General features: G+C 42.8%; 1 protein-coding gene across 2 annotated transcripts in view; it reads right to left on the bottom strand.

Annotated features, from left to right (window-relative positions):
• Nucleotides 1-23,680, bottom strand: part of LRMDA (leucine rich melanocyte differentiation associated) — a 1,241,311-nt gene that overhangs the window by 521,779 nt on the left and 695,852 nt on the right. For both annotated transcript variants that reach the window (XM_038744414.1, XM_038744415.1), the window contains exons 4-5: nt 15,107-15,246; nt 1,776-1,893 (exon numbers count right to left, since the gene is read on the bottom strand). In XM_038744414.1, coding sequence (XP_038600342.1) covers nt 1,776-1,893; nt 15,107-15,246 — 258 coding nt within the window. The remainder of the gene's footprint in view (nt 1-1,775; nt 1,894-15,106; nt 15,247-23,680) is intronic.

The following is a 23,680-nucleotide window of genomic DNA, read 5'->3' as shown; positions in this document are numbered from 1 at the left end:
ACAGATAACAAGATAATCAGATTGGACCCAGCTGCTGTCTGTCCCACCCAGGGCACACAATCTAAGAGGTCGAGAGACGGATTGACCTGCACACCATGCAGTTCTCTTGGGCACAAGTCCTCCATCCCTTTAAAACTGAAGATCCTTCACTTTCCCAATAAGCCAAGGTGGATGGGTGATTGCAAAGGGTGCATGAGAAGAAAAAAGAAATGGGCAGGATTACCAAAGAACAAGTCAGAAGTCTGGAAGTCAGAAGGACCTGGGTTCTAATCCCAGCTTCGCCACTTTGCTGTGTGACTTTGGGCATTTGCCTCAGCTATCTCATCTATAAAATGGGGATGAAGACTGTGAGCCCCATGTGGAAAAGGGACTGTGTCCGAACTGATTAAGCTTGTATCTACCCCAGTGCTTAGAAAAGCGCTTGACACATAACAAGCGCTTAATTAACACCATCATTATTATTATAATCAATATTATTCTTATCATCACCCCACAGCACTCTTCAACACCATCTGTTGCATTTTGCAGGGTTTTGCTCTTTCTGGCAGCCCACAGAATCTTTTTGAAAGAGCTAAAAAATAAATTATTTCATTTGGTGGAAATTACATTAGCTGATATAACTGAAGGCCCTCATAAACAATATGTCAAACCCACACTAAAGAGTGAACTGCTAACACTTTAATAGTTCAAAAATGAATCACCTGGAATTAATTTGCTATATACTGAAATTGAAGCAGTAACAACTCCTTCATCTGCTGGCATTATAACAACCGTAAACTGAATATTTCCACAACCGTTAACATGTTCATTCAGCATTACTGGAAGCCTGCAGGATGCTGTACTTGATGGCTTCTGGAGTTAAACGCAGCAATGTGAAATGTTTGATTCATAGATTGAGAAAACAGTTGCACACACCTAATAATTTAAAGTACAAATACAAGTCAATAGCAAGGTGCCCCTGGTCCCGGACAAAACCCGTCTGGCCCCATTTGATTTCTTATCCAAGTGGGTTGAAAATGTATGTTTGGGTTGAATTGGACATCAGTGGTTAAACATTCTAGAACTACGACACTGAAAGGAAATTTAAGGGTCCCTGAGTTTGCCTCTCCACCTCCGGGCATTACTGTTCTCAGTTCACCACAGAATGAACCACAGTTGTCTATACGTCTGTTAAAAATCAACTCGCATCGGAATCGTAAACTCGGAGCCAATCCTCCCAGCATCATTAGGACCGACATTAAGATGACATGGCATAAAATTATACTACCTTGATTCAGAATCAGATGGTAAAGTAAAGGTCAATAGACGCCAGACATGTGAGCTCATGAAACGCATATCTGAGTAGCACGGACTAACCAAGGGTCAAATTGTCAGAACAAAACTGCCTTCTCCTATGGCATCTCAGAAAGCTACAATACCACCACTTGTGGATTCCACAAGATATTTACTTTGATTCTCCACACACAGCTGGGACAGGAAAATGCCTGTCAAACTTACAGTTGGATCTTAACCCCTGCAGAAAAGAGCAAACATCATGCAGACGGTGCTCTTGTCTCTTATAACACAGTTTAGTAATCAGACATGTGTGGCTTAAAAAAAAGGCATCTTGGTAGGAAATTCAGTCTTCTGTCACTGTATCACTAAAGAAAGGCTAACACTTTCCAACGAGGGCTTGTGTCCGTAACTGGAGAAACAGATTTAAGGGAACTGCAGTAGAATAATGCCTGAAGAAGGGAGAAACTTCCAGCAAGGTTTCACCATTTGGGGAGCCTTACCTTTGGCTTCAGCACTTTCATGAATGCCCCCCGGGCCAATGCTTCTTCCCGCTCACCTCTTGTTACTTTTTGGGCATCTAGGAATTTCAGGTTGGGTAGCTTGTGCAAGACAAAGCATCTGCAAGACAAAGTTCAGTGACTATTAAAATGAGGCCAATTAACCTTCTTATACAAGCACAGGTTCCACGAAGGATTAGATCCACAGATAGACAATTGCTCTCCCTGCCTTCAAAGCCTTATTGAAGGCACATCTCTTCCAAGGAGCATTCCTTGACTAAGCCCTCCTCTACTATTCTCCCATTCCCTTCTGCATCGCCGTGACTTGCTCCTTTCATTCATCCTCCCTCCCAACCTCACAACACTTATGTATATACCTGTAATTTATTTACTTGTTTATTTATGTATATTAATGTCTGTCTCCCCCTTCAGACTGTAAGCTCACTGCGGGCAGGGAACGTGTCTATTTATTGTTATATCGCACTTTCCCAAGCACTTAGAACAGTGCTTTGCACACAGTATATGCTCAATAAATATGATTGAATGGATGAATGAAAGGGATTAGTGCCATTTCGAGTTATGACACATTTAACGGGAGACATCCTTTAAGATGACCCAATAAGCGCCTTCCTCAACTCGGCCCCTCGTCTATTCCCTCTAGACTGTAAGCTCGTTGTGGGCAGGGAATGTGTCTGTTATACTGTTGTATTGTACTCTTCCAAGAGTTTAGTACAGTGCTCTGCACACAGTAAGCACTCGATAAATACAACTGACTGACCGACTGAAGGTGGTTTAGGCTATGCAGTCGTCTATGTAGTGACCAGGGGCAGACCCAGGGAAGAGAGAAGATGGGGCATTCCACGTGGGCAGGGAATGTGTCCATTTATTGTTGTATTGTACTTTCCCAAGTGCTTAGGACAGTGCTCTGCACACGGTAAGCATTCAATAAATATGATTGAATGAATTATCACCACTCCTGTCCCTTCCCAGCCGCTCAGTGCTTCCCCCACCCCAATCTCTCCTCTCTGTCCTCATGGGGAGTGACAGCGGCAACGGCAGTACAACCGCCCCCGACTCCCCTGCACATCCACTCTGTCATCTGGAGGGTGGGAGTCGCAGGGACCTTGAGGGCCGATACCTATGGTGGCAGACGCAACCTCCTCAAACCCCCCTAGCAAGGAGCAGGAACACAGCATTGTGAGGTTTACAGGGATGGATAAAGCTTGTGGGGTAATCATCCGTAATCCCCACCTCCTCTCCGTGTCAGACCGTGTTATATGATTGAGAGATGGTCCAGATGAATCAGATCTCATCTGCAAGAACCAATCATATAACACCAGTTTATTAGTGGGGTTGTAAATTTACACCTTCAACAGAGAGAAGGAGGTTCAAGTGGCAGGAGTGAGGGGGTGGTGAGGGAACTAGTCACACTCATAATCCAATCAAACACACTGTAAGCAAAAGAGCATGGGCTTTGGAGTCAGAGGTCATGGGTTCAAATCTCAGCTTCGCCAATTGTCAGCTGTGTGACTTTGGGTAAGTCACTGCCTCCGTTACCTCATCTGTAAAATGGGGATTAAGACTGTGAGCCCCCCGTGGGACAACCTGATCACCTTGTAACCTCCCCAGCACTTAGAACAGTGCTTTGCACATAGTAACCGCTTAATAAATGCCATCGTTAATTAATTAGCACTCCTAAAGCATACCCAAATGTATACAAGTACATTCATACAATAGTATTTATTGAGCGCTTACTGTGTGCAGAGCACTGTACTAAGCGCTTGGGAAGTACAAGTTGTTACAAGTATGGTTTACCCACCGTACTTTAAATTTTATTATTATGGTTCCAACACTCATGGTCTTATGTGGCATATTTGGACAGAAAATATAATAAAAACAATAACTGTGGTATTTGTTAAGTGTTTCCTATATGCAAAACACTGTACTAAACACTGGAATAGATACAAGCTAATCAAGCCCCCACATGAGGCTCAGAGTTAAAGTAGTAGAGAGGACAGGTATTGATTGAATTTCCATTGTGCAGATGAGGGAACTGAGGCCCACAGAAGTTAAGTGACATGCCCAAAGGCACACAGCATATGAACAATGATCGGAGACTATTTCCTGCCACATCTGAAAAACCATTCTAGTTTTCCTAGTGTGCATTTGTGCCCAGAAAATGTGGAAGGCTCTGCTCCCAGATCCCAGTGAAAAAAGAGCTACACATCCTTCCTCGACACCTGAATTCATGAGGATGACAACCTACTCACCAAGCCGAGACAAATGGGGAGTAATTCTATAGACAATTACAATACTTTGGTAACAGCAGGCCCAAATAGAATGATAATATCACTCCCCTGTAAAAATAGGCCAGGCAGTTTTGTCTTTCAAGGTTAATTCACTAACCTGAATTAGCTTCAGCTTGTTAATCAATGATGAGAAAGGGGAAATCCAGCCCTCCAAGGAAGTTATGTGGGTATGGGGATAGTGTGCCATGTGATTTCCAAGCCCTAAAGAATCTGAAGCATGAATCATGGGAAGCATGGAGATCTGTAAAATAGGGATTAAATACTTGTTCTCCCTTCTACATATATGATGGACTCCATGTGGGACAAGGGCTGTGTCCTTCCAGATGATTTTATATCTACCCCAACACTTCACACATTACTTGGTACACAGTAAGCTCTTAATAATTATTAATAATAATAATGATGGCATTTATTAAGCACTTACTATGTGCAAAGCACTGTCCTAAGCGCTGGGGAGGTTATAAGGTGATCAGATTGTCTCACGGGGGGCTCACAGTCTTAATCCCCATTTTACAGATGAGGTAACAGGCACAGAGAAGTAAAGTGACTTGCCCAAAGTCACACAGCTGACAAATGGCCAAGCCGGGATTTGAACCCATGACCTCTGATTCCAAAGCCCGTCCTCTTTCCACTGAGCCATGCTGCTTCTCATAGTTGAGAATCATATTATTATGATTGTTATTATTATTATTATTACCAGAGATTTTCAGGTCTGCTTGCCTCGAGCAATGGTAATGACCTCAGAGCTGTACATGAGTCAGTGGGAGGCCTTAACCCCACTCAGTAGTATTTAATGATAAAATGGGGATTCAGTACCTGTTCTCCCTCCTACTTAGACTGCTAAATATATGTGAGACAAGGGCTGTGTCCAACCTGATTATCCTATATCTACCCCAGCACTAAGTACAGTGCTTGGTGAATAGTAAGCACTTAACAAATGCCACAATTATTGTTATCGTTATCATTCTAGGTGCAGAGCACTATAAAAAGCACTTTGAAGAATATAATAGAGCTAGAAAATTTATTTAGTCCTCAAGGAGTTTACAGTCTAGCAGGGAAGACAGACAAGTAATGTTTAGATAGGAGGAAAGGGGGGATTTGTACATGAGTCAGTATTTACAAAAAAGGAGATGTGATTTAAATAGGGCCATGAATATAGGGAGAGCTACTGTCTCTTGGCCCCTCTCAGAGTTGCAACTGGAGAGTTTCCGGTAATAATAATGGTATCAAGCGCTTACTATGTGCGAAGCACTGTTCTCTACCAGTTTCGGCTATGGGAGGGAGAGTCAAGCAGAGGCCTACACACTCCATTCTTAGCTTTGCCAGTGGCTAGTGAGTGGAAGGCAATCCGCTACAAGTCAAAACTCACCCATGCTGGGCAGCAGTGGCATGGAAGAAAGTCGAGGGCGGAGACTTGAGTTTACTGCGTGGAAGGAGGCAATGATAAACCACCTCTGGATTTTTACCACGAAAACTCTATGGATACACTACCAGAACAATTGCAGGGAGAGTGTGGGGCGTTCTGGGAGAGATGTGTCCGTGGTGTCACTATGGGTCAGAAACGACTCGACGGCATAAGACAAGAAAAGACAGTCTCTTGGACTTGAAAGGGAGGCATTTCTGGGAAGGAGGAAGGTGCGAGCAAGAGGTCAGCAGCCGGAGAGATGAGAACAAGGCCTTGGGAGTAGGTTACATTGAGAGCAGCAAAGAGGGCAAACCAAGGTATTCTTAGAGGAGTGATTGCTGATTGAGTGCCTTAAAGCCAATTGTTAGGAGACAATTTTTTTTAATTGCTTTTTTTTAACCACTTACCATGTGCCAAACAATGTACTAGGCGCTGGAGTAGATACAAGATAATCATGTCCCACATGGGGCTCAAAGGCCATGGAGGGAATAGAACAGGTACTGAATCCCCATTTGCAGATGAGGGGACTTAGGCACAGAGAAGTTAAGTTTGCCAAGGGTCACACAGCAGACAATTGGCAGAGTCAGGATAAGAACCCAGGTCCTTTGATTCCCAAGCTTATGCTCTTTCCACTAGTCTGTACTGCTTGTCTAGGCCTCACTGGTTCAGAGAAGTATAGATAATCACTGTAAGATTTTGAAGAGTGGGGAGACACATAACCTGGGCTACAAAATGAAAAACGGACATGAGAAGAGAAGGATCAGAGACACGGAGACTAGTGAGGAGGTTGAATCATTAATCCACTAGGACATGAAAAGTGGATGGAACAGAGTAGTAATTTTTTGGATAGAAAGAAAGGAGCAGCTCTTAGAAATATTGTGGAGGACAAAAAAAAACCATCACCCGAATTTGATGACAGACTGAATATGGGGGTTGAAAGTGAGGGAGAAGCCAAGAATAATGCCAGTGATATAAGCTTTAGAGTCAGGGAGAATGATAGTGTCCATTAGGGGTTATGGAGGTGATTAATACCTCCCCCACTTTCTTCCATAGCCCATAGACTACCCATTCAATCATTCTGGGAATTGTACTAATTCCCCCAAGAATGCAAAAAAAGGAAACACATAAAATCAACAGGAGAAAGACCATCCCACAGAAGATCCCACTACCCACTCGAACAGAAAAGAAAATCAAGTTTGGGAAAAAGTGTGCCCCACCTATATGAAAGACAACGTGAAATATAGCAGCAGGATTTGGAAACCTGTATATCAACTCTCCATCAATTGGGTGGTAGAGGAAGAAACTTGGAAATTTTCTAGAAAGTACTTTTCTCTACGACATTAGATTCCATACTTCCTCAAAACTCACTACAGACATAACCTAAGATCTCTGCATGGGGTGTGCCAATGATTGGGAAAGTGCAGGTTTATGAGTTCCTTTCCACTAACCAACCTAAGTCTTAAGAAGAGACTATTGGTTAAGCAGTGGCCTCTGATAAGAAAATAGTCTCAAGGGCACATCCTATTGCTAAAATTCCTTAGATGCAAACTCCCTTACTCCCTATCTGCCATTACTCAGTGTCAAAAGTGGCGAGATCACGGGATTGGGAGTCAGAATAGGTGGGTTCTAATCCCAGCTCCACCACTTATCTGCTGTGTGACCTTGGGCAAGTCACTTAACTTCTCTGTGCCTCAGTGACCTCATCTGTAAAATGGAGATTAAGACTGTGAGCCCCATGTGGGACAACCTGATGACCTTGTATCAACCCCAGCGCTTAGAACGGTGCTCAGCACATAGTAAGCACTTAACAAATACCATAATTATTATCATTAAAATGCACAACAATGCCTCAGCCACTCAGAGGTGATCTTGATATTCTATATGGATGCCTGGTGCCAATGTTTCTTAATCTAAATATTCACCTTTTCTGAAATCTTGGCCCTCTTTGACCTTCATTCCCAACATATCACTTTTCTTCATTATGTATTTGCCTTGGAAAGAATCCAACATTATCTGTGTTTGTCAGACAGTAACTGATGGTAAATTCTCTGCCACTGACAGTCAGGAGGTTGGGAATCCTCCACAAAGGACAGGAAGATGAGGACAAACACTGGGCCTGCAGCTCTTCTGGCCTCTTTCACTTCAATATTCCCTATCATTTTTCCTGTCTGGTCTCCTCTTTCCAACCCCTACTCCATCTCCATTAAACCGCCCAAGTCCATTATTTCTTACGAGATTTTTTTTTTCTCGGCTCCATGGAGCCTTGGGTGAAGCTACGCCTTCCCATCTTGGACAAACTACTGTTTGGTCTATGTTTGGCTCTATTAGGACTCATTTGCAGAGTCAAGATTTATTCCATGCTCTGAAGCTGCTGTTGAAATCCTCTGCCCTGGCTGTCTTCAACTCTGAGCCAGTAGCACAGAACACATCCACCATCTGTTACCAGCAGGGAAGCACAGCTGACAAAAGATTCTTTTAAATTGAAATGGACACAGAAGGAAATATAATAATAATTATAATAATGATGGTATTTGTTAAGCACTTACTATGTGCCAAGCACTGTTCTAAGCACTGGTGTAGATACAAGGTAACAGGCTGTCCCACATAGGGCTCACAGTCTTAATCCCCAGTTTACAGATGAGATAACTAAGGCACAGAGAAGTTAAGTGGCTTGCCCAAGGTCACACAGCAGACAAGTGGTGGAGGCAGGATTAGAACCCGTGCCCTCTGACTCCCAAGCCTGGGCTCTTGTCACTAAGACATGCTGCTTCTCTATGTAAGTGAAGCTGATAGGGAGCCAAGACACCCATTGAAGTGGGTTGAAAGAGGAAGATGACTGGTCTGTAAACTTCCACTGTAGGCTTCAAGCTCCTTTCTTCATGGTATTTTTTATTCATTCATTCATTCATTCAATCATATTTATTGAGCGCTTATTGTGTGCAGAGCACTGTACTAAGCGCTTGGGAAGTACAAGTTGGCAACATATAGAGACGGTCCCTACCCAACAATCAATCAATCAATCAATCGTATTTATTGAGCGCTTATTGTGTGCAGAGCACTGTACTAAGCACTTGGGAAGTACAAGTTTTTAAGCACTTTCTAGGTGTCAAGTATTTTTCTATGTGCTGGGGTAGATCCAAGTTTATCAGGTTGGACACAGTCCCTGTCCCAGATGGGGATCACCATCCAAACTGGAGGCTGAGGATTTATTCACCATTTTACAGATAAGGTAACTGAGGTACACAGAAGTGACTTGCCCAAGGTCATGCTGCAGATAAGAGGCAGAGCCAGGGCTAGAATCAGATCCTCTTACTCCCAAACCCATCCTCTTTCCACACTAAGCCAAGTTGCTTCTCCTTCTGGGCATGTCTATCAACTCTCACAAACTGGACCCTCCCAAGCGCTTAATACAGTACTCTGCAGTCAGTGAGCACTAAATTAATATGACTGATTAATGGATTGATTGGCTATTCAGGTGAAGAAACCATCAGTATCAGGAAATTAGCAAAAAGTTAAGGATAGAAGAAAAGATACCATCACACGGCTGACCATTCCCAAGATGAAAAAAAATTGCATGATCTGCTGACTACGGACCAGTACTAACAGAAATAGGAAACAGAGGGAAAGAGCAGGTTTTTTACAAGAAATTACAAGAGGAAAAATCACTGATATGGGTGGAGAATGTCTTGCGGTTGGGGATGTTCAAGAATTTAAGAAGCAGCATGGCTTAGTGGCAAGAGCCTGGGTTTGGGAGTCAGAGGTCATGGGTTCTAATCCTGACTCCGCCACTTGTCAGCTGTGTGACTTTGGGCAAGTCACTTCACTTCTCTATGCCTCAGTTCCATTGTCTGTAAAATGGGATTAAAACTGTGAGCCCCACGTGGGACAATCTAATAACCTTGTATCTAACCCAGCGCTTAGAACAGTCCTTGGCACATAGTAAGCGTTTAGCAAAAACCATCAAAACCAGCAAAACCAGCAAAAACCTTTTAGACTGTGAGCCCACTGTTGGGTAGGGACTGTCTCTATATGTTGCCAACTTGTACTCCCCAAGCGCTTAGTACAGTGCTCTGCACACAGTAAGCGCTCAATAAATACTATTGATGATGATCATCATCATCATTATTATTGTTAATAGTTAAGAGGCAGTAAGGAGAGTTTCTGTTTGACGATTAAAATTATTTCAATCATTTTAGTTGAGGCAGATGCTCTGTGTTGGATTAAATTAAAATACAAGTGCAAACATTAAACAGCTTCGCCTGTGGAGCAATACGCACTGGTCAGGGGACAGAGGGGGGGCCCCCATCTCTAGCTGCCCCCTTTTGCTTCATAAAAGGGGGGAGCTGAACAGCTCAGGAAACTGTAATGTAAAACAATTCATTGTGCTTTTTCTTTTACATTTCAAACTGGAGACTTTGTGCAGGCCCTTTAGTTTTGAGCCAGGCTATTCCAGAAACCTAAGTTTCTATTTGACCGTAACACTCCTTTGCCATCAAAATACAAGGAAGGATTACTGAAACCAGAGAACCAATGCTTTTACAATAACAATTCAACCCTTGTAAATTTAATCCAGGGTTATTTGTTGCACAAAAATCTCTTTACTGTGATGTATTACTTAGTTACTAAGGTTATCACAGCAGTATCCTAAAGTTGCATAGTACATAAAACATTTCAGTTAACAAATGCAGGGAGGTTAACTCCCACAGATAACCTGCTATCACAGGGGTTAGCCCAGACGACAAGCCTCTGTCAGCTTCCAGGAGCTATTGATGGTTCAATCAGTTTGTTTTGAAGGTAAAGTACAACAAAAGGGCAGTAAACTTATTCAGACTGTCAACAGGGGCTATCTGGAATGTGGCTAGCAGGTAAGTAATTCTGGGTGTTTTAAGACTATTATCAAACACCAATGGCTGCAGAAAGAGACAGCTACTAATAACACAGAAGGCAGCCATCATAAACTACTTTATGGCAGACCTGGGGGTCTATAAATCCTAGGCTATCCCGAGACAGCTTCAGATTTATAAAACGGCTAGTTAAGAGGACACTACTTTAATGAGAAGAGATCCGTCTAAATTTTGCATCCCGTGCTCAGGACATTTTTTCCTATTTTATTTCAAGTCTCGAGATGGTTTTTGAAGCCCAACTCTGCTCCAGGTGCTCTGGGGCTTCTATGATGGGTCTCTATGGATTTTTAGCAATATGAAAGAAAGTCATTATCCACAGTGATGTGGAAAGTGAAAAGTACTGGAGATAAGAAAGGGATCCCAGGAAGCTCCATTTATTTCCGCCTGTCATTCGATCTTTGCCAGAGTGATGGACCAATATGCATAACTTGGTCTTTTTCTCTCTCTCTGTGCTTCATGAACTAAGCATCTTATGGCAGGGATCACATCTATCAACTCCACTGTACTCTCCCAAGAGCTTAACACAGTGCTTCTCCCCTTCTAGATGGGAAGAAGCTCACTGTGGACAGGAAACTTGTCAGTCAGCTCTGTTGCATTATACTCTCCCAACCACTTAATATGGTGCTCTGCCCAAGGTAAGCACTCAATAAACACAACCGACAAGGAAGATGCTCACAGTAAATGCTCAAGAAATATCATGATTGATTGACTTTTCCTAGCATTCTGTAGAAGCAAATGAGTTGAAATTGGATGTAGATTAAGGACAACAGAGACAAGGTCTGCGTTGTTGACAATCTGTATCTGCATTTTCCAATCTGAAATGTGAAAAACAAAAATGACACTTCTCTTCTCTTCCGAAGTGCCACTAGGCCCCCAAGACAGTTAGAATGCATGAATGCAAGAAAGGAAGAGTTAAACAGGCTGTCAGCAGAGTCAGTAGCACATTTGCTCATTCAGGTGTGTGGTGGTCGGGCTGTATTTCTTCTTGATCCCAATGCTGCCTATGTATGCTCCCAAGCTCTTAGTACAGTGCTCTGCACACAGTAAGTGCTCAATAAATACCACTGATTGATTGAATGGTTGATGACTAAACTCATTTGTAAGGCTCCCATCAATGGATAGCAATACTGAGTTTCCAGTCATCAGTGGGAAATAACTTTGGATCACTAGCCTGCCCTTTGTCTTCCAGGGAAATTCAACTTTTCCTGCTTTTCCCTCCACTCCCTCCCTCCCCCCACCCCTGCCCCCTTTAATCTGAGCCCTATTTTGTAAAAAATAGCATCTTCTATTTACCAAACCCCATTAACAGAGTTCCATAAATATTTAATATGCAGATTTAAACAGAGACTGATGGGATAGTGCAGGGAGAAAATGTGGAAAGTTTCTTTTCCATTTAGCCGGCTAAAAAGGACTATAAAAGGCCATCAACACTAGCTCTACTGTCTAGGAGAAAACATATCGGTTGAATACATGTTTAAAGCTAATTTAAAATAAACCCCAGCATTTGTTTCTACTTGCTCTTATTTCCCCATACGCCCTGCTATAAATGAATGAACCATTTGAGAAAATGTCAATAAAGGCCAAAGAATAATGAACAAGCACTAAAAGCAGAATAACTCCAGACTCCCACACACAAATTACAATTATCTCACTATAATGAGAATAGGTGAACACACCTACAGCATTAATGAACGTCTTGCCAGCCACTCTGATCCAGATGCTTTTCCTCACAATTCACTAACACCTTGTTTGAAGTGTTCACTGCAAACAATACACCCGCATAACAGACCATGCACCTCTAACAAGAGATGCAACCAGCAATTATTGTGTTGGCTTCAGTTACTTTGATCTTCGGGGCATGACCTGTGCTTTCTTGTGATCTTCAAAGTCTAGATTTAAGATTAGCTTGAGAATGCAGACTCTGTTATGCAAGCTAAAACTTTGACAATTTATATTTTGTTGGGAAATAGAGGTCAGTGCCCCAAATGAGCCCAGCACTCCTTTACCCTTCCACCTCACCGAATAGTTTTTGAGAGACTCTGACCAGACCCGATGATGAGCCCAGGATCTGGTCAGTTTTTTGTAAATGATATTTAATGAGATAAGAAACCAAAAGATGTACACACTAGTCTTTGATCCCCTTTTCCTGTTAAAGGAAAAGAGCAGATTAGAAAATAGTGAGACAGACAAAACCTGAGTAAATATGAATTTTCTAGACAACCTCTGCCTCAGCTGGCCTACTCAGAACTTTCACTCCTGTTTTGTAGTTCTGGTCAATTTTGGTCCATTTAGAGGGTAGGCAAGTACAAGTTCCATAGCATTTTTACATTAACAAAACATACCCGCGCATTTGGGATTGCCCATCACCACTATCCCCCTGTGTCCCCGCATTTAGGATTGCCCATCACCACATTTTCCTCCATTCAGCATTCATCCCAAAATATCAGCCCTGTGTGTGCATGGAAAAATGTGGGCACATAATCTTCCCACTTCCCTTCGCCCAGTACCACCAGCATCAGAGTTGTATAATCATTCAGCAAAGCCCACTATCTACCACTGATCATATAATGAATGTCTGGGGAAAAGCAACGGGAAGTTTTCACTTCACTCACAGAGCAGTGAATTACTCCAACAAATAGGCCTCTTATTCACTCCAGAAACATTTTTAATGTAACTGGTTTTACAGTAGCCACCAAAATGCCCAGAAATCTGATGGGGGCTGGGTTGGTGAAAAAGGAGGGAAAGGAAGGTAAACAGGAGGGAGGAAAAGCATCAGTGTTGCAGCCTTCAATAGATACATAAATCCAGTCACTTCACATTTCACAAACCCAGCGGTTTGCCACAGTGTGACCTAAAACTGGCCTCACCTCTATGAAATCAACATCTCACATTGAAATGAAACAACAGACACACTTGTTTTGATGTATGGCTGGGTGACATATTATAAATATTACATCACATAACCACAGAGGATGCCAATCAATAAGAATGTTTTTCAGGCAGGACTAAATGAACCATGGGTTCTTGCTTCTGAATAGGCTCCTTTAAGGCCCCTACTATTGCTTAGAGGATTAATAGGAGACATATTGTCAGAAAAAGTACTTTAAGTGAAAAACAATAAACTCAAGGAATATCATTCATTTTTTAAGCAATTCTCTAGTGAAAATGCCACAAATTTACATAGTCCACCCTCTTAGGCTTTCTGTGAAACTGGATGATAGGCATTCTTTGCACTTTGAGGGGAAAGTGTTGGGAAAATATTTTATTAAAACTAGGCCACTTCATTTAGTGAACACCCTCTTGCCATAGCTCTGCTGGATTCAAAAGCCAGGCTGTTAGAAGTTTAAAAATCTTCAAGGCTAAAGATAGACTGAAAACTGCTTTCAGAAGTCTGGAATCCTGAATATAGAATAGTCATGCTGGAGAGTGTCACCCACAGCTGCCAGTTCCATGTGCAAAAAATTCAACAAACTACAGTATCAGCAATAAATCGCTGCTTACAATTCCTAGCCCTACAAACAAATCTCCTTTCATTCCTTCACATCTTCTCCTGGATGCTCTCAAAATGAACGGGCAACCGAGCCTGGGGACAGCCCCTCGGTGGTGGAAGCGGGGTTTGGGCAGCTTAAGGATCTGAGGAGGGCTTTGTTTTGCCTCAACCCTGTCACACACATACACAACAACAACAACATCCTGCCCCAGAAACCAGCTTTGCTCTCCACGGGACCACACCATCCATCCCTGAATCAAGGCTAAGAGAATCTCTTTGTGACTAGTCAAAAGAAGTGGAAAATTCCATCCACTGGGTGTTTTCAAGCCCTGCAATAAATAAAACTTAGCCCAGGTTCTAATAAGAGCACTGAGCTGCAAAATTAGTGCACTCGGTTGATACTTCCCTAGTTCCCATGTAGGCAGCCCCTGCCGTCCCTGTGAGGTGATATCTTTATAGCAGGATGGGTTCCACAAAAGCAAACCTGGCTCTATTCTTTCTGAATGCCATTTCCTCTCCTCCTTGTCTTTCTTCTTTGATAGTCTGAAACCCATTTCCTTGTCTTAATTGCCTTTGTGGAAACTTGGTGTTGACTTACAAACCACCTTTTGTCAGCCTCTTTTTCTGTAAATGCCATCAAAAGACACCTCACCAATCTCCATTCTGCTCATTTCAAAGTGAGTGGTTTATGCAGAGAACAGCCTTGAAGTCAGAAGGTCTAATGTTTGGCAAAGACTGTCCTGTGTGTCCAGTGGTTGCTCTAATCAGAGTGGCCCTCTCTGATTTTGGCACAATTCATACCATTTCTATAAATGGTTAGAGTTTCCTAAGAAAATACTTTTATAGGTGGGAAGGAATGGAAGGACCTCACCAGCTAGAAATTCAACCTGTTTTCCTATTTCTTGCTTTATTTGACCACCAAGGACCAGGGCAGTCAGTCAGTTAGTCAGTCATATTTATTGAGTGCTTACTGTGTGGAGGGCACTGTACTAAGCGCTTGAAAGAGTAAAATAAAACAATGAATAGACACATTCCCTGCCCACAGCGAGCTTACAGTGTCGAGAGAGTTTACAGGGCAGTTAGCAGCCTTAAGGAACTAAAAGAAAGGTAGGCTTGGGAGCGAGGGTTGGCAGGGAAGAGTACAGTACAGTTCCATGATCCAGGCGAATTATTAGGGTTGCTAGAGGGAATCATTTGCTCTTCCAACTCCGCATTTAGAGCCTTACCTGTATCTTTTATAGTCATCTTCATCCTTGTCCAGGCTGACCAGCTGATTTGGGCATGCTACGTTCCCCAGCAGGCTAAGGTATTCCAGAGAAGGGGTGACCTCAGCCAAGTGGTCCAGCAGGTTCTCCAGCTCAGTGATGTGCCAAAGGTTAAGGATTCCATCCCAACAGTGGAAAAGAGCAGGGTGGTCTGTGATGAGCACCTATGTACTTCAATCAGGGACAGAGTGCCGGGAAATGCTACATTAAGTGCCCCAGGCTAAATTTAAGACAGATTTTGAAAGGATTGAGCTGGTTTGTGAAGCTCTTCTTTTCTTTCCTATGTGTTTCAGCTCAAACCATTAAAACTTTGACAAAATGATGGATTTAGTGTAGTAAAGTGGTTTGTGATTTCTGGAGCATTGACTTTTCTAACATGAAAACAAATACTTCCTCAGTACACTCATCAGCAATAGAGGGAGAAATGAAGGAAAGGAGAAAGAAGAGGCAGGGGGATCATTAATACAGACTTGGAAGATCTTCCAACCTCATTCTCTTCCCCAGAATGTTCACGCTTTGGGTGTCACTGCAATTCGGCCTGCCAACTAGCATAAAAACCAACTTTACCCAGACTGACAAGTCAAGTGAGGAGGGTGGGGTCTTAAGGGGAACAGTCAATAAAATGGAATGAAAGAGAAAGCCAGAGACCCAGAGAGGCAACCAAAAGATGTAGATAATAATAATAAATAATTGTTGATATTTGTTATGCACCTACTATGTTCCAAGCACCATTCTAAGCGCTGGGGTAGATACAAGGTAATCAGGTTGTCCCATGTGGGGCTCACAGTCTTAATCCCCATTTTGCAGGTGAGGTAACTGAGGTACAGAGAAGTTAAGTAGTTTGATAAGGTCACAAAGCAGACAAGTGGCAAAGGTGGGACTAGAACACATGTCCTTTGACTCCCAAGCCTGGGCTCTTGCCACTTAGCCACGCTGCATCTCTAGATCCAGAGAGGAAGCCAGAGACTCAAATAGGGACAAAGACAAAACTGGAAATTGGAAGTACACACATATTGACAAAGAAAATAAAGATGGTATTTGTAAAGTGCTTACTATGTGCCCGACACTGTACTAAGGGCTAGAAACCAAACCAAAACAGTCCAACTAGAAGCAGGGAGACAAGGTGGGCAAGGAGGAGCCAAAGGGGAAGGTGTTTATCAGGTGAGCACAAGGCACAGAACTAAGACTGGGTAGGGGACAAGGAGTGAGTCTTAACTGGGCCACTATTGCTTAAGGAAACATGGTTACTATTGGAAGAGTCAGAGAAATAGTGGTTACCTGTTTGCCGTTGCCAGTGTAGTAAGGGCATGGGGAATGGATGAGGGTTCAGAGCACACCTGGGAGGGCAGGTTTGAAGCAGTGTGGCTCAGTGGAAAAAGCATGGGCTTTGGAGTCAGAGGTCATGGGTTCAAATATTTATTTGACATTATTATTTTACATATTTATTACTCTATTTATTTATTTATTTTACTTGTACATATCTATTGTATTTATTTTATTTTGTTAATATGTTTGGTTTTGTTCTCTGTCTCCCCCTTCTAGACTGTGAGCCCACTGTTGGGTAGGGACTGTCTCTATATGTTGTCAACTTGTACTTCCCAAGGGCTTAGTACTGTGCTCTGCACACAGTAAGCTCTCAATAAATACGATTGACTGATTGATTCAAATCCCAGCTCTGCCAATTGTCAGCTGCGTGACTTCGGGTAAGTCACTTCACTTCTCTGTGCCTCAGTTACCTCATCTGTAAAATGAGGATTACGACTGTGAGCCCCCCTGAATGGACAACCTGATTATCTTGTAACCTCCCCAGTGCTTAGAACAGTGCTTTGCACATAGTAAGCATTTAATTAATGTCATCATTATTGTTGTTATTATTATTATTAACAATAATGATGGCATTTGTGAAGTGCTTACTATGTGCCAGACACTGTTCTAAGCACAGGGGTAGATATAAGATAATCAGGTTGGACACAGTCACTGTCTCCCATGTCTTAATCCCCATTTTACAGATGAGGTCACTGACGCTCAGAGATGCGAAGTGACTTGCCCAAGATCACACAGCAGACAAGAACCCATGATCTTCTGACTCCCAAGCCTCTGCTTCATCCACTATGCCATGCTGCTTCTCTGGATGGCTTCCTCTGCTAAAAGGAGATGCTGCCACTGATGAGGATGTGGGGCTGATCCAAAGCCATTCCAGGAAGCACTGGAAAGATGTCCTGGTGCTCTGAATGGTACATTTATCCCCATTCTTTGAGAGAGGATTTGCTCTCGGGTATCGCAAACACTAAAGCACACCTAGCAGCCGGGTGCTGGAAACTCCCCCTCCACCCACCCCTTCTGTCTGGCCCAGTATAATTTGCTGTTATCCCTAGCATCTCGGGATACCCTTTGGGGTCAAAACTTGGGATCGTGATGCATCACCATGGCTAGCTGACTGCGGGTGCCATTACTCCCATGGAGTGAGTATCTTTGTCAATGAGGCATGGCTAAAAGTCGCTACCATTCATTCATTCATTCAGTCACATTTATTGAGTGCTTACTGTGTGCAGAGCACTGTACTAAGCGCTTGGGAAGTACAAGTTGGCAACATATAGACGGTCCCTACCCAACAGCGGGCTCACAGTCTAGAAGGGGGAGACGGACATCGAAACAAAACAGATTAACAGAATAAAATAATTAGAATAAATATGTACAAATAAAATCAATCAATAAATAGAGTAATAAATCCGTACAAGCATATATACTTATATACATGTGCTGTGGGGAGGGGAAGGAGGTAAGGCGGGGGGGGAGGAGGAGAGGAAGGAGGGGATTATTCCAGTAAGCACTCAATAAATACGGTCAAATGAGCCCACTGTTGGGTAGGGACCATCTCCATATGTTGCCAACTTGTACTTCCCAAGCGCTCAGTCCAGTGCTCCGCACACAGCAAGCGCTCAATAAATACAACTGAATGAATGAATGAAATACGATCAAATGAAGGAATGGATGACTTCTAGACTAGACTGTGACTGTCAAATCCCGGCTCCACCAATTCTCAGCTGTGTGACCTTGGGCAAGTCACCCACCCTCTCTGTGCCTCAGTTGACAAGCAGATAGGCTGAAGAAAGGAAGCTCTCCTGAACTGTGCTTAGTATAGTGATGGTGCATAGTAAGTACTTAAGGAATACCACTTTAAAAAAAAGCCTATTCCTTGTTATGGAACTAAGTTGACAAGCAGACAGACTGAAGGAAGGAAGCTCTCCTGAACTGTGCTTAGTACAGTGATGGTGCATAGTAAGCACTTAACAAATGTCACTTTTTTAAAAAAAGCCTATTCCTTGTTATGGAACTAAGCAGACTAACTTGGGATGACCCAAACTGAATAATGCAAAACCAATGACAAATTCAAAATTCTCCTTTAATTTTAGTAAACACTGCACTTAACCAGCTGAACCAGTACCTGAACCTATGGCCGAGAAAAAGATAAGGAAAACTTAAGTTGGAAATTTCCCAAGGATTTTTTTTTAATTTAATGATATTTGTTAAGTGATTGTGCCAAGCATTGTACTGAGTGTTCAGGTAACTACAAGATAAATCTGGTTGGACATAATCCCTGTCACACATGGGACTCACAGTCTAAGCATGAGGAAGACCAGGCTTTACAGGTGAGGAAACTGAGACACTGAGAAGTCAAATCACTTGTCTAAGGTCACATAAAAGGCAGGTGGACAAGCAGCATGCCTACTCGATAGAGCATGGGCCTGGGAGCCAGAAAGACCTGGGTTCTAATCCTGTCTCTGTCACTCGTCTGCAGTTTGACCTTGGGCAAGTCATTGTGACTTTGGGCAAGTCACTTAACTTCTCTGTGCCTCAGTTACCTCATCTGTAAAATGGGGATGAAGACTGTGAGCCCCCCATGGAACAACCTGATCACCTTGTAACCTCCCCAGTGCTTAAAACAGTGCTCTGCACATAGTAAGCGCTTAATAAATGCCATCATTATTATTACTATTATTAACGTCTTTGCGTGATTTCTTCCTTGTTATGGAACTAAGCAGACTAACTTGGGATGACCCGAACTGAATAATGCAAAACCAATGACAAATTCCAAATTCTCCTTTAACTTTAGTAAACATCTCTAAAAAATAGGGAGTATGACTGTGAGCCCCATGTGGACATGTACTGTGTTCAACCTAATTATCTTGTACCTTCCCCAGAGCTTAGCACTGTGCCTGGCACATAGTAAGCGCTTAACAAATACCATTAAAAAAAAAGAAAAGAAAGTGGCAGATCAGGGATTAGAGCTAAGTCCTCAGACACCCATCACAAAGTCTTCCCACTAGGCCACCCTGCTTTAACAGGAACAAACAAGTCCCAGGGAAGGGGGAGAGGATGCTCCTGCGGCATGTGTGGTAGAAGGTTGGAAAAGCCATGGTTGTAGCTGCGAGTTTTGAACTAAGCCCTGAGGAATCTGAAGCTCCACTCCTCTAGCCATGGTCTCCTACTGCTCTCATGGCATTCATCATCTTACTTGTCTCATACTGCTTTGGGGTTTTTATTATTTCATTTTTCTTTATGTGTCTGTCACCTACTCCTCCTCTCTCATTCATTATTTCATTCCTTCAATTGTATTTATTGAGTGCTTACTGTGTGCAGAGCACTGTACTAAGCTCTTGGGAGACTACAATATAACAATAAACAGACACATTCCCCACTCATAACGAGCTTACAGTCAAGAGGAGGGGGAGACAGAGGTTAATTAAAATAAAAATTACAGATATGCACATAAGTGCTACGGGGCTGGAAGTGGGGAGGAACAGAGGGAGCAAGCCCACTGTTGGGTAGGGACTGTCTCTATATGTTGCCAACTTGTACTTCCCAAGCACTTAGTACAGTGCTCTGCACACAGTAAGTGCTCAATAAATATGATTGATTGATTGATTGATTGATTGATTGATTGATTGACAAGGATGGGGTCTGCTTCTTCTCCATCTGTCCTTTTCCCAGTATTTTGTTCAGCTCCTCTCAGGGCCACACCTGGGGAGTTTCCAGTACTCTATCAGTCTCGACTACAGGAGGGAAAGTCAAGAAGAGGTCTACTCATTCCATTCTTAACTTGGGCAATGGCTAGTGAGTGGAAGGCAATCTGCTACAAGTCAAAACTCACCTACGCTGGGCAGCAGCCGCATGGGAGGGAGTCGAGGGTGGAGACTCAAGTTTGCCTCCTTCCACGCAGTAATGGTAAACCACTTCCATATTTTTACCAAGAAAATTCTATGGATACACCGCCAGAACGATTGCAGACGGATTTGGGGCATTCTGGGAGCGATGTGTCCATGTCGTCGCTATGGGTCAGAGGTGACTTGACAGAAAAAGACAAGACTTTGCACACAATAGGTGCTTAATACATACTACTATTAATTAATCAATAGTATTTATTGAGCACTTACTGTGTGCAGAGCACTGTATTAAGCACTTGGGAAGTACAAGTTGGCAACATATAGAAACAGTCCCTACCCAACAGTGGGCTTCTTCCACCACTCCCTGCTGCAAATCTATTTCGCTGAAATGACCGCTCAATCAGTGGTATGTACTGACTGCTTATTGTGTGCAGAGTACAGTATCAAAGTGCTAGCCAGTGTGATTTAGTGAACACCTCCTGTGTGCTTGACATTGAGCTAAGCACTTGGCTGAGTTTAATAGCAGAATAGGATGTGCTCTCTGCCCAGGAGGGAGCTTGCAATCTAAGAGAGGAGGTTATGGGAGAAATGAGAGATGTGCAGGCCGAGGTGATGCCAGTTTGGAAGGAAAGATGTATATATATATATATACATATATATATATATACACACACACATATGTGTGTGTGTGTGTGTGTGTGTGTGTGTGTGTGTGTGTGTGTGTGAAGACTCCTCAACTTTCAGCTTCAAGGCTCTACTTCACCTCACCCTCCTACCTCACCTCCCTTCTCTCCTTCTACAGCCCACCCCGCACCCTCCGCTCCTCTGCTGCTAATCTCCTCACCGTGCCTCATTCTCGCCTGTCCCGCCATCGACCCCCAGCCCACGTCATCCCCCTGGCCTGGAATGCCTTCCCTCCCCACATCCACCAAGCTAGCTCTCTTCTTCCCTTCAAGGCCCTACTGAGCTCACCTCCTCCAGGAGGCCTTCCCAGACTGAGCCCCCTTTTTTCTCTCCTCCTCCCCATCCTCCCCACCCTACCTCCTTCCCCTACCTCCTTCACATATTTTGTGAATGATGTGCATCTAGCTTTAATTCTATTTGTTCTGGACGACTTGACACCTGTCCACAAGTTTTGTTTTGTTGTCTGTCTCCCCCCTTCTAGACTGTGATCCAGTTGTTGGGTAGGGACCATCTCTATATGTTGCCAACTTGTACTTCCCAAGCACTTAGTTCAGTGCTCTGCACACAGTAAGCGCTCAATAAATACGATTGAATGAATGAATGAATGAATGAATGCATGAATGTCCCCAAATCTAGAATAGGCTTAAAAGGAGGTCAGTCAATCAATCAATCAGTGGTATTAACTGAGTGCTCACTCTGTGAGGAGCACTTTACTAAGGTCTTAGGAGAGTACAAACAACAGAGCTGTTAGATGCATTCCCTGCCAAGAGGAGTTGACAGCCTACAGTAGGCCAACTCTCCTGTATTGTGCTCTCCCCAGGGCTTAGTATAGTGCTCTGCACATAATAAGCACTTAATACCACTGATGATGATCACAAGTGGGTGACAGATATTAATATAAGTAAATTATGGATACATACATAATTTAATTTCATCATTCACACAACGTGAACTTTTAAAATCATGTTAAAGCATACTGTAGGATTCATCTGAAGTCAAACTCTCCTAAGGCCCTTTTGTCTGTATTACTCTCCTTCCTAGCCTGCTCTTTCAGAACATGATGCTTCCCTTTCGGTTGACTTTGATTCATGGTTTCTATTATCATTGTTGTCTTTAAAGTTCATAGCGGTGCTTAATTTCTTCACCTCTATGCCTGAATTGTAGTGTTAAGAGGTCATCAAAGTTCATCATGGGAAAACTGGTTGGGGTAACAGCCCTTTCCTCCTTGAAACACATTTCCGTTTAATCCCTGATCTGCATACAAATCAAATGCTGTCAAGTGATTCCCAAATCCTTTTCCTCTTCTCAAGGGAACTTCAGGAAAAAAAAATGAGCTGCTCTCCATTCACATTTACATTCCAGATTGGTCAAACTATCATCTGTTTCTGCAGTTCTTTCTATCAGAGTGTCTTCCTGACCTTAGGGAAAAAAATGCAGCTCAAAAGAGTAATATTTAAATTTGAAGTTAAACTGTTAACTTTTGGGTCCATAGTGTTTAACTTTCCTAAGTACTTCATAGGGTGTATTTTACCCACTGGGGTTTCAAAAAATACCATGACTACAACTAAGAGACAAAATTCCTCATTCAAAAAACTTACTAGTATAGTGACCAGAATGTGAAGGCTCAAAGTGGGAACAGATGAGACCAGATGGGAGAAGGGGAAAGATTAGAAAGAGGAGCAAGCATGAATGGAAGGAGGGAAAAGGAAGAGTGGAAAGAAGGGAATATGAATAATACAGCGGTAAGATTAATGGGAAGAGAATGAAAGGGGAGAAGAAGAGGAAAACTCTGGGGAAAATGTAGACAACAGAAGAGATGAGAATGTAACAGACTCTCTTGTCTAAATCCAAACCAGTCAAAGCAACTTCCCTTCTCAGATGCCTTCCATCTCCGCTCACCACCGATGAGGCAGAGGGTCACTGGTTGTAGTGGTGGCTTCCCAGAAACTGGCCCAAGGGAAGGGAAATTAAAAATGGTCAGATGACATACTAAGATATTTAAATAAGAAGAGGTGTCAAGACAATCATCATCATCATCAATCATATTTATTGAGTGCTTACTACATGCAGAGCACTGTACTATCTACTCATGTAGCATAAACCTAATGTGAGTTAGGGACTTTGTCTAACCTGGTTACGTTATATCTATCCTAGTGCTTAGTACAGTGCTCTGCACACAGTAAGCGCTCAATAAATACAATTGAATGAATGAATGAATGAAAGGAAGCATTTAAATACCACTATTATCATCATTAGTGCTATGTATTGCCTATTTACAAGCACAGTAATGATCTTAATATTTATGATGACGTTTATTAAGTACTCACTATAATGATAATAATAATAATGTTGGCATTTTTAAGCACTTACTATTTGTCAAACTGGGGTAGATGCAAGGTAATCAGGTTGTCCCCCGTGGGGGCTCAAAGTCTTAATCCCCACTTTCCAGATGAGGTAACTGAGGCACAGAGAAGTTAAGTGACTTGCCCAAAGTCACACAGCTGACATGTGGTGGAGGCAGGATTAGAATCCATGACCTCTGACTCCCAAGCCCACACTCTTTCCACTATGCCACGCTGCTTCAGTTGGCCAGTATACCAAGACCACATCCTACATTTGATCCTAATAAAAAGTGGGAACACCCCCCTTTCCTCACAAACCTAAGATCAGCACTCCCATTTGTTCA

Source organism: Tachyglossus aculeatus, chromosome 3, assembly GCF_015852505.1.
Source record: "Tachyglossus aculeatus isolate mTacAcu1 chromosome 3, mTacAcu1.pri, whole genome shotgun sequence".
NCBI lineage: Eukaryota > Metazoa > Chordata > Mammalia > Monotremata > Tachyglossidae > Tachyglossus > Tachyglossus aculeatus.
Note: the sequence above shows the minus strand (reverse complement) of the source record. Positions and strands in the feature narration are given on the sequence as shown.